The sequence below is a fragment of the Onychostoma macrolepis genome, chromosome 22 (genome assembly GCF_012432095.1).
Source record: "Onychostoma macrolepis isolate SWU-2019 chromosome 22, ASM1243209v1, whole genome shotgun sequence".
NCBI lineage: Eukaryota > Metazoa > Chordata > Actinopteri > Cypriniformes > Cyprinidae > Onychostoma > Onychostoma macrolepis.
Window position 1 is genome coordinate 26,730,663 of NC_081176.1, and position 14,873 is coordinate 26,745,535.

General features: G+C 36.4%; 1 protein-coding gene across 3 annotated transcripts; it reads right to left on the reverse strand.

The window, feature by feature from the left end:
- LOC131530631 (Fc receptor-like protein 5) lies at window positions 1–7,133 on the reverse strand. 3 transcript variants are annotated; one of them, XM_058761002.1, is made up of 9 exons: window positions 7,103–7,133; window positions 6,538–6,573; window positions 4,749–5,021; window positions 4,545–4,676; window positions 4,184–4,351; window positions 3,547–3,828; window positions 2,825–3,064; window positions 2,619–2,732; window positions 1–669 (listed from the first exon to the last, which is right to left on the reverse strand). In XM_058761002.1, exons 1-9 carry the CDS (start codon window positions 7,131–7,133, stop codon window positions 635–637), a joined length of 1,311 nt encoding a protein of 436 aa, XP_058616985.1. In that variant the 3' UTR covers window positions 1–634. The 3 variants fall into 3 exon arrangements, with proteins under 3 accessions (XP_058616985.1, XP_058616984.1, XP_058616982.1); XM_058761001.1 differs by having other exon boundaries at window positions 4,545–4,682; XM_058760999.1 differs by having other exon boundaries at window positions 4,545–5,021.
- Between the last annotated feature and the right edge of the window lie 7,740 nt (window positions 7,134–14,873).

The following is a 14,873-nucleotide window of genomic DNA, read 5'->3' on the forward strand; positions in this document are numbered from 1 at the left end:
TTGACTTGATTTAAGTTTATTGCCATCAGTTTCACAGGCTGTTTCATGACAAACACATGACAATACAATAGTACACAATACAACATACAAAAAACAATGCATGTTTTGTACATACAATTCTATAAAAGATCCTTTAAATTTACTTTTGAAAGAAATTGTAAAAGTTTTTCTGGGTCCATCTTCTAAAACAAGTCCTTTAGAGTTTGTCCTGATAATAACCTTCGTCTCATGACATTAAATATTGTGCACAGACCAAAAGCACATGTTTCACCGTCAAGTGGGTCCTGCAGTATTGACATTTGGGTGCTTCTTCGTCAATCAATAAATGTTCATGAGTTAATCTAGTATGTCCAATACGACACCTTGTATACACAACTCACTCACCCAGCAAATAGAGATATAACCTTTTTTTTTTTAACAATATCGCACACCCCTAATTATGATGATAAAGCAGAAAAAATTAACTATGTATACAACAGCCTTTATTATTATTATTATTATGATTTCAACTGTTAGACGCCAAATGGAGTCTCTCCCAAAACATGACTTTTACAGTAAGTAATCATGTTCAGTCTGAACTGAGATACTGAGAGAATCCAGGATGAAGTTCTCTCACCATCAATACAGATTAAGATCAGATTGCAGTTTCTTGCTCTTCAACAGATGCAGCTGTTAAATACACACAAAATAATCAAGCATTTACTTGAACAGCTATGCACTTTATTTTACAGTACGTGTATTTACATGTACAGTGTACCTACCTAAGAAAGTACTGGTAATATAAGGAAACTACATGAAGTAGGGTTAGGTTTAGGGGTAAGTACCTAGTTTTTACCTACACTGAACAAAATTATAAACGCAACACTTTTGTTTTTGCGCCCATTTTTCATGAGCGGAACCTTTTATTGTGGCCAGCCTAAGGCACACCTGTGCAATAATCACGCTGTCTAATCAGCATCTTGATATGCCACACCTGTGAGGTGGATGGAGTATCTCGGCAAATAAGTGCTCACTAACACAGATTTAGACAGATTTGTGAACAATATTTGAGAGAAATAGGCCTTTTGTGTACATAGAAAAAGTCTTAGATCTTTGAGTTCAGCTCATGAAAAATGGGGGCAAAAACAAAAGTGTTGTGTTTATAATTTTGTTCAGTGTAGTTATTGTAATGACTAAAATAAGAACAACATATGTACATGAGGAACAGGACTGTAAAATAAAGTGCTACCAACAAGTCTACATGTTTTCTTTTTTCTTTTTTCTCCGTTTATTGTTTCTATGAACTACCTACTATCATCTTTTAACTATATTTAACCCTCTGGTTGTGTTCGGGTCAAATTGATCCAGAGAAGATTTTCTTTTTCCCAAAAATACAAGTTAACGTTATCGCATTGGACTCAAACTTACTGACTTTGTTCACACAGGGTATAAGTACTTCTCAGAAGTAATTTTTCGTTATTTTTTGTGGGTTTTATTTCATCTAGTCACACTTGTGAATAATTTTCATGATATGAGATAAAAAAAAAATTTTTTTTAAATTTGCACTATCACACTAGTGTGCTTTAACGTGTAATCAGGAAGTTTGCTTTTAAATGCTTTTATTTTGTACAAAATTGCAAAAAGTCACACTTGTCAAAAATGGCCGGCCATTGAAAGTGAATGAGGAAGATCACAAAAAACAGCACCAGCACTCTGTGAGAACATGAAAACCTCAAAACCTATTGTCATAATGTTTTGTCTAGAATATGTGATGAAAGAAAAGATTATTTGAAGTCAATGCAGGCTAAAGACAAGGCAGTTTGAGCGCATGTGTGTGTGTGTGTGTGTGTGTGTGTGTGTGTGAGTGAGTGTGTGTGTGTGTGTGTGTGTTTATGTTTTGCCTTTATGTTTGCAAGCACAACATGCTCCTGAACACTAGTTGTTTCTCTTACTTTCATTCTTCCTCATTCACTTTCAATGGCCGGCCATTTTTAATAAGTGTGACTTTGTGCAAATTTGTACAAAATTAAAGCATTTGAAAAAGCAAACTTCCTGATTAAACATTACAGCACACTAGTGTGAGAAACAGAGCAAATTTTCATAATTTTTTTATCTCATATTGTGAAAAGTATTCTTTAAAAAAAATGCTTTATTCACTCAAAAAACGAGGTACCTACTCTCCGATAAATGAGGCCTACGATTAATCAGATGAAAATAGAAACACAAAACCAGTCCTAAATGAAAGAAAACAAGTTGACAAAAAGAACGAATCCAATATTTGGTGATAATATAGAATAATGAGAGATTTATAAGCAATTGTTTGGAGTCTGGTCATTTTTGACCGGGAACACCACAAGTGTGACAGGAATCCAAACACAACCAGAGTTAAACAAATTTGACTAAAAAAGACAAAACAAAAAATCATGTCTTTATCAGTGAAGAAAGAAGTGTATTTGTAGAGTAAAAGATAAACAAGAGGAGTGAGACCGATTTAATTGAACAATTTTCATAATACTTGCTGTTTCAAAGCAGCTTTAGTAACCTTACAAACCCAAAGCATGACAAGCTACACAGTATTAATGATAATGATGATGTATTTGGAGTTTAACTGAATATAATGTAATAAATCAGACATTTACCTCTCATCCTGCAGCATTTGAAAATCAGCACGACTGTCACTAGCAGATATGGAGAAACTGCCAGAACAGAACTGAGTGTGTGGAGGACAGAGATCTGAGATCCTGAATGAGACGCTTTAGAAGAGACACACAAACACTTTATCAAGCACCATATCTGAACGAGAACATAAGAAGAAACAAACCAGCTCAGTTTCATTGACTCTCACCTGTGACTGAGATCCAGCTCTTGGGTGACTCTCTCTCTCGGTGTTTGCAGGAGTAGAAACCCTCGTGTGACTTTGAGACAGTAGAGATGATCATCTCTGTAGTTTGACTCTGGATGAGTGACCCATCTTTATAGAAATCAGCTCTGAGGTTTGGTGGAGTTGTGTGTCGATCTAAACAGCGTAGAGTCAGAGTTTCTCCTTCAATCACAGGATGAACAGGACTCTCCAGAATCACACCAGCTACAGAAACAGAGCAAACATCAACTGACAAATAGTAAGATTACAGTAAGAATGCATCAACAATGTGGAGACAACAACAATAATAATAATAATAATAATTATTATTATTATAATTATAATACATTTTCTGGGAGGGGGTATGTGGGTAAATGACCAACTAGAGCGTCACAATTCTGGATAAACTGAGAATCACAATGATTTTTGATTTTTTTTAATGAATGTATTAATAAATGTATTTTAATAAATGTATTATTATTATTATTATTATTTATTTTTTATTTATTTATAATTTTTTTGTTTATGACAGAAGTTGAAGATTGAGCAATGGCTTAATTGTCAAAGGTTTAATAGTGTAGTGGTTTCATTGTCATTCAGGAATTAGATTGTGTGGAATAAGATTGAATTGAGATCACAATCTATTTATATCTGAAACATAAAATGAGGGTTTTGTGAAGTGAATAAATACAGAAACACAGACTCACAGTGTACAGTGATATTAACAGGATGATATTTCTCTCCAGATTCAGACTCACACCAGTACACTCCAGTGTCCTCTGTGCTGGTGTCTCTGATTGTACATGTAGATTCTGTTTGTGATCCTCGACGTAATGATGAACAATCTTCCAGCCCCCAGCTGTCTCTGTATATTCTCACTGTCCATCCAGTAGAGTTACTCTGGTCCTCACAGCTCAGAGAGAGAGAGTCAGATCTGAAGTGTTGAGTTCTGTTGGGTCTGACGATCAGAGAGACTGGAGGAGAAACACCTGAGAAGACAATTACAGCCACAGTTTAGAAATCAATCAAGACAGTTTTATTCATAAAACACTTTACACAACTTACATTGTTTCAAAGCAGATTTTCAGAAAAATATTCAAGTTCTAATAACTAAAAATCCATAAATCATCACTGATTATTTCTATTTAAAACTTCATAAACAAAATTATACCTTAAAATATCTGTTATTATGCCATCAGCAATCAAACCAAAGACAGCTGTGACAACCAACAAAAACCTCTGTATTTATTAAATGGGTCAGATTATACATTTTTATTACACTTATTTGATTATTCTCCCTGAAATCCACTTATGTCTCACTCATTCTGTTCAGTCTGAACTCACCAGTGACCCATATTAACTGTGTGTTGCTGATGGTTGTGTAATAGGCTGGTTCTCCTCTCTCTGCTCCACACACATAAACTCCTGTGTGTTTTAGAGCAGCAGAACTGACAGTGTAGTTTCCTCCAGCTCCTCTGCTGCTGTCTGAGAGCAGATCATAACGATATCTGTCTGTATGAAGTGAAAATGTGCAGTTACCTCAAGAAATTAGCAATCATTCTTACGAGGCTTATAAATTACCTTTATTGGTATAATCAGAGTATTCAGATTGATTAAATATTATTAATCTCTATCATTTTTTTTTTTTTTTTTTTAATGAAACCAGTTTATTCAGATGTTATACATGAAGCACATTATATCTTACCTGATGAACCAGTATCAGTGAACCAGCTGAATGTCCAGCCTGTAGAGGAGCCGCTAACCTCACAGATCAGAGTCACTGGATCTCCTTCAGTCAACCACGTCTGTGGAGAAACACTTAAAACTGCTCTGGGATCTGAAGCTGAGAAATCACTCATTAATAACATGATAAACTTGTGTGTGTATGTGAAGAGATGATCAAACTCACCTGATACTGTCAGTGTAACTTCATCACTTAGGTGTGATGTTCGTGGTCCTTCTCTCTCTACTCCATAACAGGAGTATTTACCTGCGTCAGACTCAGTAACAGAACTGAATGTGTGTTCCTGTTGATCACTGAAAACATTGCCTAAAACATCTTTATGCCAGCTGTACTGCCAGCTAGAGACTCCTTCAGCATATATGTCACATCTGAGAGTGACTCTCTCTCCTCTGAATACATGTTGAGCAGGTTTGATGGTCACTGTGGGTTTTGGTGTTTCTGTACAATGACAACAATTCACAATAAAAAAAAATAATAATAATGTGCTGCTTTTACTGCATGAACACAGTTACTTGACTGTAAAACACACGCTAAATCAGACGAGACTGAAGTGTTGTTCTCTATAGCTGTTATAGTCATTTATAAAAGATCTGCCAATATACAATCACTGGGAATTTAGAAACATGAGTTGTGAACGTTTTCAACAAGTTTACCAACAGAATATCTCTCACTGTTTCGATTTTGATTTCACAAAGAATGTAAGACATATATCTGCTGATTTTGAGAGACTGATATATTTTGTGTTTCTTGTCACACCTCAGAACTGTCACATGAATAATTCACCTTGTTAAAAGGGTGCATTTATGATTGTGGTGAAATGCAGTTAGTGCGGGGGGTTTGCCACTGTCTGGTTGATCACACCCCCTAGGTAATAACTTGTTATTGCATCCTAGTTATGGGAATGTATATAAAGGCGGGAGGCAAAATAGAAGGGTGTTACATCATACTCAGCTGATCGTACTTTCGGCGTTTCGTTGCGTTGCACGAGGGGTATGTATTGGCATTTTCCATCTAGGTTGTAGACTTTAATAGTGATTTTAACTGTTTGTTGTTTGATACCAGTAATCCTTGCGAAGCTGGCATTTGTTTCGGGCGCATGTTGCACCACAATTTATTTGATTGGCTGCATCTGTTAATTTGTTTTGTTTGAATGGATGTTTGGTTCTTTTGTATGTAATTATTTTGTTTGCATTTAAGCTTGTTATAGTATTCATGTGTGTTTTGTAGTTAAGAATTTGGTTTGGTATTTAATATCTACTTTTGTCTTGTGGCAACAAGTTTGCTGGTGTTATTTGTGATTTAATTGTCTGCTTAATCTTCTTTTTCTTTTGTTGTATTTGGGGGGAGCTGGGGCTTGGAGAAGGCAAGCTGGCTGTTCCCGTGCAGAAATATCCCTCTTTGCCAAAGTGGTGTGGATTTGCAGTGAATTTCTTGGGGTGTAAGTGTGGTCTTGTGCACGTGTGGGTTTTCAGTAGTACGGGCCCTATTGAAGCCCGGTGTCTAGCCACCTCCCTGTTGCGAAGCCCCTGCTCTTTTAGGGGTTTTTTTGTATGCTTTTCATGGCAGTTTGTTGCATCTGCTGTGCATAGTTTTCCCTTTTTCCTCATTGAACAAGATTCATTTTAATTGAGAAATTGTTTAATAAAGATTTGTTACTTTTATACAAGGTATTCACGTCTCTGGGTCATTCTGTGAGAGGGGGGCGACCCTGTGGGTTCTCCTGGGTGTTAACTTCCCGGGTGGCGTAGTCATGATTGTGTAATTTTTTTATTTTATTATTATTTTTTTTTTAGTAGCATAGTTTCAATGTTTAGTAATTTCTTTAACCCTTTGTAACCTTACATCTCATCTCATAATAAAATGTAAGTAATTTCTCAATTCTCGCTTGGTTTGTAACAGTTACTGTAGAATCAATCATATGTGATGAAAATATATGAATCAAATTGAGACTCACCTTCAGTATGTTGAGAGTAGATGTTTGAAATCAGCACTAAAAATACAAAGAGAAACTCATAACTTATAAAGATGAACAAATATTAAGATATTGTGTGGGGACTGTATATGTGTCTAGATAAACATGAAAACATCTGACTGGTATTTTATAGATTTGGTCACAGCAGAGAACTGTTTTGGGAACTTGAAGGAAACAGTCTGATCACGAGCAGAAGAATAAAGACAAACTCTTACTAACTGTGTACTACTGTATATTTCGATAACAGCAAAAATAACTGCAAAACAAACCAACAGAACTGATTCAGCACCATTACACATCACAAAACTGACTGACTGAACAAACACTGATCTACAACACAACAGAGTGCATTTCTCTTTCACAAACAGCACTAACTGCACACTTCCTCTCAAACTCATCCTTCACTCAGATATCATGGACTAGAGCTGGATCTGAAACTCTGAGAGCAGCAAGAAAAGACATAAATCTAGAAACACTAAAACACTTGATCATTTATATAATATAATAGCAATTCCACTGAAATACATTGATATAAAATAATACTCACAGAACACAAGAGGAAGTTGATTGAGCTCCATACTGACTGAATGATGACAGACGGTTAAAGACACAGATTGTGTTAAAGACTCAAGTCTTCCTGAAATCTGCGGTCAGATCTTTAGAAACATTGTGACAGATTAAAGACACACAAATGTGCCTCATGTGTTACAGAAGATCTTTTAATAATGTTGATAATCTTGTAACATGTTTTCAGAAAATGTCACACTGAATAACGCAAGTTTTCTACAGAAATGTTGTTGTGATCCATTCAGTATTAATTTGAACAGGATTTATTTGCTATTATGAAAAGTTGTATTCTGGTGTGTTTAATGAAAAAGAGAAATGGAGGAATATTCTGATGGCTCTTTATTGTAATTATGGTATTAGCTGTATTTTTATTGATGTATTTACATTATGAAGTGAACAACTGCTGCTCCTGTTGAAGCATATGTGTAGCAAAATTCAATTTGCAATGTAATATGCAAATGGGAATGCAATATGTAAAATGGCAATTTATTTCTGTATTTAAATTTACATTTTCCCATACATATGTACAACATTTAGTGCAAAATGAAAATGAAACTTCAATTATATAATATAAATGTGTCATTTTCTACATATTGACCTATCGTGCGTCCTGTTGCCGAGCCCCGCCTCGATGTAATGATTGACAGCTCGGGGGCGTGCTCGGCTCAGAATGCATGTTCAAATTTTTTAAACTATATTCATCGTGGGGTATTTAATGAAAATGCAATTGAAATGTCATATATGTAAGTGTCAATGCATTTAAGAAAAAATAAAGACATTTACATTTTTTTTTTGCTGCACCTGTGGCTCAGAATGCATTTTGAAACTCATTGAATTTTGCTACAATTATCAGGCGGTCTCACGATGAAAATGCAAACCCAAGTGTCCTACTCCTAAGTCTAAATGCATTTAGGAAAAACAGCATTTAAATGATAATTTTGCTACAGTTTTTGCTTGGACATTTTAAACATATCTAATCAATCTGGGTAATACATTTTCAATTTAATTTTGCAACTTACAAAGCTTTAAAATATGTTTTTAATTTGCATATTAAAAGTAGTGTAGAAAATGGCAAATTTAAATTATATAACTGAATTTTCATTTTCATTTTGCACTAAATGTATTACATATGGTATGGTAAAATGTAAATTTAAATACAGAAATACATTGCCATTTTGCATATTACATTGCAAATTGAATTTTGCTACACATATGCTTCCATAAGGGATGGGCACCATGTGTTCCTGTTCAGTAGCGTTCACAAACCATCAATGTTACCAAAAGCAGCAGTTCTCACCATGTGAGCGAGTATCATACTGAGTTATTTTTCGTAGTTTGTTGTTGAGCCTAAGTGGCCAAATACACACAAAATGACGCAAAAATGGCCGTCCTGGCGAATATCCAGGTTTTTTCTTAAGTAAATGTGAACAGTTGAGAAAGAAAATGCACGCCTATAGGCTATTGGAACCGTGCATGTCTTGTGAGAGCAGAGAAGTTCACATGTCGCGTCTTCTGCGCGCTCAGATTCTCTATTTCAAATGTAGATGTGCCGCAAGCGCGGTCATTATGGAGGATTTTTCATATATGCACACTATGTCAGCACAAACTTCTTTCATATTGGTGTGTGAGGAGGGGGATCCGACAAAATGAGGTGCCGGTTCCGAATCCGGATCCGGCTTGTTCCGGCACAAATTAAGCCCTGCATGTGCGTCTTGTGTTTGTTCACTTGTGCATCACCCAAGATGCATGCTAATGCCAGGTGTGAACAGAGCCACTGTGTGACTACACAATCAGTTTAGCAGAATGGTTCCTGAGAGAGATATTGTCATTATTTTTATTTTATTTTGTTCCAAGAAGCCAAGTTCCTGGCTTTTCCCAAGACCTTCAAGGACACGGTTGACCTCGGAATCGACTGTAAAGGAGGATGAAACCGATGTCTAAGGTTAGACTATATTTCAGAATAAGATTATCTATATTTATGCTTTATCTTTATTCTGTTCTCATGCAGTTTGTGCTGAAGTTGTCATATCTGTTATTTAGAATGGGACAGCGATATTGCATCAATTTGTCTCCTTCATTTGATTCCACCATCACCACAAGGCTGCAAGGGACCTGGAAATGTCCTCTTATCAAGCTGAAAAACCTCTTCAAAAAGGTACATTTCTGTCACTACCTATTGTCTGCCTCAAAATATTGCCAGATGTGTTGTATATGAAAGACTAATAAAAATTAAATCAATTGGAGAGCTGACCTTTAATTGTTAGTTTTGTCTTTGATCTGCAGGCACTAATAAGAACACCTTGATTGCATAGAAGAGACCACACAGCCATACCTGCTCGCTGATGGGACAACGAGGAACAGCATTCATGGATGCGACACAACTGTCGACAAGTATCTTGCTGCAATCTTGTTCAAATCTACCTGTCATATTTGTTAATGTCTAGGTAAATTTGATGATTTTATGTGTTTTATTAACTATTTTATGTGTCCGTGCAACACTTAATGAATGTGACTGACTAATTAACCTCGTATATGCTTTAAAGTTGCCACTTTGCCCGTTTGTTAAATAAACGTTGGAATTTGTACATCTGTCTGAAGACTCTTGATTTTATGTCTAATCTTGTACATTAACACCATACAATAGCATTTTTATTTTTGCAATGAAAAGAATACTTTATTAATAACAACACCAGGGGTGTTAAATAAAATTTGAACAACAATTGCAAGTGTAACAATTCACACTCGGAGTGTAATTGTTCTACACTGTAAGGTGCTATATTAACACTAAAAATTCAACACTATGAATGGCCAGTCGCTAGGCGGCTTTGGATGTGACTGTGAGCGCTCAGCCTTGAGACCGCCTCTGGAGCGCGCGAGTACCGATTGGCTTAAAAAGACGTGCATTTTTGTGAAGATGCAACAATGACCCGATTAAGCAAGTGACAAATCTGTCAACTGTCCCGAAATGCGAGCGAAAGTCTTGGATCAGCGACAGCGTGCAGCAGCTCGTTGTATTGCAGATGAGATGCGCTGATGTGAAGCCGCTTTGAGAGAGTGAAAGAGAGAAGGCGCGGTCCAGGTGAATCACTCACGCTGTTTTCAAATGACTGATTTAATCTGCTAGTTTGTGTGGATTTATTTACTCATATAACCTACTTGCTATATTAAATAAATGTTTGCAGGAATTTCCCTCATTATAAATTTGAAAGCTGCGGGGATGAGTAAAATGCTATATAGCCTACACACAATCCCCCACGAAATTCTGGACAGGATTAACTATAACTCTATTACAGAGATTTGTGAAATAAAATTTTAATATTTTAATTATATTTTTAATTTTTTTCCCAGACCTGGAAATTGCGGTTTCAAAATTTCATGGCTTTTTCAGGTTTTTTATTTTTATTTTTTATGTACCAACCCTAATGAAAGCAACTGATGCATGCTGTTAATCACTTAAACTGGCCCACCAATGAGATCGGCTGAATGCTCCGTTCCTCTTTCTTCTCTAATCACTTGCCGGATCCGTCACCCCGCTTTGTTCCGGGACCTCGAAATTTACAAATTAAGCACTGCGCACATGGCCACATTGTTTTATTACAGGGTTAGTAGTCTCAGCCTCAGACGTCACGCCCACGGAACCTTACAAATTATACTACGACTGGAAAATACTGTAAATTGATAAACTGTTTGGCGTGATGATGTTGAATGTCTCCGACAGCGCCTGTAGTCCCATTTAGCAATTTGTTAGCAACTGTCTTTTTTAAGAAACATAACAGTTTAAAAACATCACAAGTGTGGTGTAACTGATGTGTTTTATGTCGTAGAATAAAACGTGAAAGTATCTTGAGCTTGTGTGAACCACAGACCTTATTTAAGGGAAAACCTTATTTAAAATCCCATTCAAAAAACCCATTGACTCTGGGACGACTGAACCGGAAGCGTTAAAATGCACTCGCTTCCCGGTTTTTGCCTACAAAGTGACATCATATTTCCACCACTCTTGTTCGACTTCACGTGGCTTCAAATCGGCTGCGAAAGCCTTGATGATGACACACTTTTTTCTGATTGGTCAGATTCTGTGATGACAAGCACAACGTTTATTGCGTCAGTGAAGCTTTAATCAGTGAAGCTTTCTACACAATTGACCCAGAGCCATAGATAGACCCCGAGCCATAGAGAGGCTCTGGATAGACCTATTGGTAAGCCCCTCCCCTAGAACGCAGACTAGCCAATGGCAGTCGAGTATCAGTTGCACGGGGAGTGGAACTCGGACATCTTTAGGTTTCAGCGCCATAGAGAAACATTGGAAGATCCGAAGCTCGCATCGGTTTTATGGGGTTTATGCTTCAAAAATGGAAAAACTATGTGCCTGGGGTACTTGTAACACTGATTCCAGGTGTCCTGAGAGGATGGGCAATATCATTTATTTTATTACATTTCCTGAATCCAAACAAAACAGAGCAAAATGTCCCTAAATATTCACCCCAATACAAATTAAAACAAAAATTTTCATTTTCTGGTTGTCATACACTCATTTACAATTTTCATCTGCTCAAGCAGAACGTTAATGTTATCTTGTGCTTTAGCAAGGTATCTCTGGCTAAAACTAGCTAACGTTAAAGTTAGCATGAGTCCATGCTGATGTACAAACCTAAATAGCGGGCTGTTCTCGCGTCTTGTACAGTGTAGGTGAAAAACACATAAACGAAGGTCTACATTTCAGTGCCTCTCCATATTAAACTGGTTAAATGTACATTAATTTAATCGTACCCTGCAATACATGAACAGTGTTGATCCTGAATGTTGTCATCCAAGATTGTGATGACCGACCGTAATATGAGACTTCTCCCGCTTGCATTGTGATCTGTAAACCCTCGCTTCCAGTTACCCTCCGTATTTATTTTAAAATACTTTATAAATCCCTCCATGGAATATCTAATTCCCATTTGGTGGCCTTCTGTGTCCAAAATTGTGCAAAAACATCGTGGGACAAGGTTTTCACACTGCAGCTGTCATTGAAAGACAGTGAGCAACTCCGTTTGTTTGTCTGAGGAGCAACAGTAACTAAGGGGGGCGGGGCTTACCGATAGGTCAGTTGTATCGGAAAAAGGTTCATTACTCGAAACTTCTCAAAACAGTTTATGCTGCGGCCATCTAGTGGTCATAAAAATTACTAACAACTTCCAAAGTGTTCCATTACAGCTGCTGGTTTCACATCTAGTTCTACAACTGATTCTTTGTTTTATTATATAAATAATGGTCATTGTCAAAGTCATTCATTTGTGTCGGTGTACTGGCACTAAACTAAGTAAAATAAAATATTTGAACTCTGCCTCAGTCCCTAGACTGTTATTTCATGGCCAAAGCTCATTTTTGAACTCAATATATAAATTTCGAATAAAAAATAAAAATAAAAAGCAATGCTAACACATTCAAATGTAACAATGTAAAGAAAATGCTCCGATACAGTGCTTCAATGTGAAATGTGTTGTTGTTTTTTATACAAGCTTCGGAGCTTCTGTGTTAAACGTAACATCACTAGAGGTATGTTCATTTGAGTTAACTAGCCAAGTAAATCTGTATTGTTTTATTTTTGCATGTTTACTTAAAACTTGGAAGTCAAATTGGTCTTTTAAGACACTAACGTGAACAATGTAAGCCAGCATCTGCTGTTCAGTCCAGAGTGTGTTATAATGTATTATTCCATGGTCTGTCTGAATACTGGATTCTGATTGGCTGGCAGGTGTTGATTAAATTCGTTGAACTGCACAGGTAGTTCCAGGCCAGTTTAATCACGTTCTATATTAATGCGCTTCCTATAAACATTGGTAACCATAGTAACATACCGTTACAGTTGAATAGTACTACAGACGAAAATAACCGTCATTTTTATCGTTCCGGTCAAATATTGCAGCACAAATTTTATTAACATCTTTAATATGTGAATGCTGGCAAATGACCATGGCATAAACGGGATAAACAACGGCTACGACGTGGAGGTGAAGAACCTCCGGTTGCCTCCGCGAAGTGCATTCAAATCGTTTAATGCACAGCTAGCCGTTGATTATCCCTTACATATTGATCGATTCTTATGTTTATTTAATAAAGAATCATTATTCATGTGGATACCATTCCACATTAAGATATGAGATTCAGAAACTCAGTGTAAAGCATAAGACAAGGTTTTGACTGTTGGGACATGTGATAAATAAATAGAAGATTATGAAAATATACTTTTGTAACGTCTGTTTAGGATCAGTGATGGCTGATTACACTTTGTTTTAAAAAAAAACCTTTTAGCCTTTTGACATTTGCATATAAATTACTGACCTGGCCTCAGCGTTTACATTTATATGGGTGCTAAATTGCAGATGGTCTTTATCACTATCAAAAGGATGCTAAAACAGATTGTCTGTATCAAGCTTCAAACACATTCCACAGAAGGGGGGGTGACCCCCTGTGCCAGGGACCAGACTAGTTGTCTGTCTTCACAATTTCCAATACACGTCACACACACACACCTAAAGACATTTTCTCTATTTAGGCCATAATTAAGCAGTTATAAATGTATCTGCTATATGCATGTGTTGTATGTATATCCCCCTATTATATTAACTTAGTTAAAACCCTTTACTTGTATTAGTTAGACGTTAAATGCCTATATTCAAGTGTATGAGTGTATCTCTGCTTTAATATCGTCTGGAGGTTACCTTCTTGGTATCAAAATGATCTTCTCTTTATTTCTCACACAATAATGTACACTATGTGATCGTGAAATGCATTGCACAATTCTTACTATGTTTTGAATTAAAAGCTGCACTAGCGCTCCAGATCAGCAATAAAATGCGAATGTGAATGCGAATAAACGGAGACAAAGGAAGTCTCACCCGCTCAAAATGCATGCCTCTGATTGGCCACTCCACCCACCAAATGGGTGTGGCAATGAACCATTAAAAGTTCTGAACGCAGACTAATCATCGCTCAAAAACTCTTCTTCTTGAGACGAACACACTCCAAAACTCTCCTCTTGAGTTTAACCTTCTGGCAGTGTTTACCTTCAAGTAACTTTGTGGACTTGCTGCGGACTTCTTCAACTCCCTCCTAAAGAAATCATCGAGAACCTCGTCTACCGCATCAAGACTCTTATTCAGCAACAAACCAATGCAAGTAACCATTTACAACTAATTAGATGCGTGTTTAAGTTTGAACCCCTTTTAAGGTGAATTGTGTCTCTGATGATTCTCATTTAGGTTGTGGTTAATTGATGTGAAATACTGCCATTCTTTGCTCTTCTCTCTCTTTTCCTTACTTTCCTTCATTCTATATATATATATATGTTTTGCTTAGTTTGTTTGTATGTTAGTTATAGTTTCATTTATTAAATCCCTTATATTCACAATTGATTGTCTCTGTGTTCCGCTCACAATTAAAAAAGTCACTGAATGATTGCTCCTTGCTACATGCTAAACTACTGCTAACACTGTATAAGTAGGAAGGCTATTGTCCCTTGGCCAGGAAAATAATCTTCCTAGAACTGATAAATAATTATATTGTCTGCTCGGTGGACGGACAGATCAAATAATTGTATTGTCGATTCTGCTACAGTTAATTCTAAGATCTAATCTAAATATTTATTATTACTTATAACCAGTTATAATTAATTATAAATAATTCACTTTTTAAGCTAATTTGCTACAACATCATTTCATTAAAAAAGACACCTGACGAAAAACTTCTGGACATTTATAAGG

Bases quoted from the DNA above. Each gene is read 5' to 3' on its own strand.
- LOC131530631 (XM_058760999.1), bottom strand. From the start codon at position 7,133: ATGGAGCTCAATCAACTTCCTCTTGTGTTCT. The intron at 6,574-7,102 runs GTGAGTATTATT...TTGTATTTTTAG, and splicing joins TCAACTTCCTCTTGTGTTCT to TGCTGATTTCAAACATCTAC. The intron at 4,352-4,544 runs GTAAGATATAAT...CACTTCATACAG, and splicing joins CACTGATACTGGTTCATCAG to ACAGATATCGTTATGATCTG.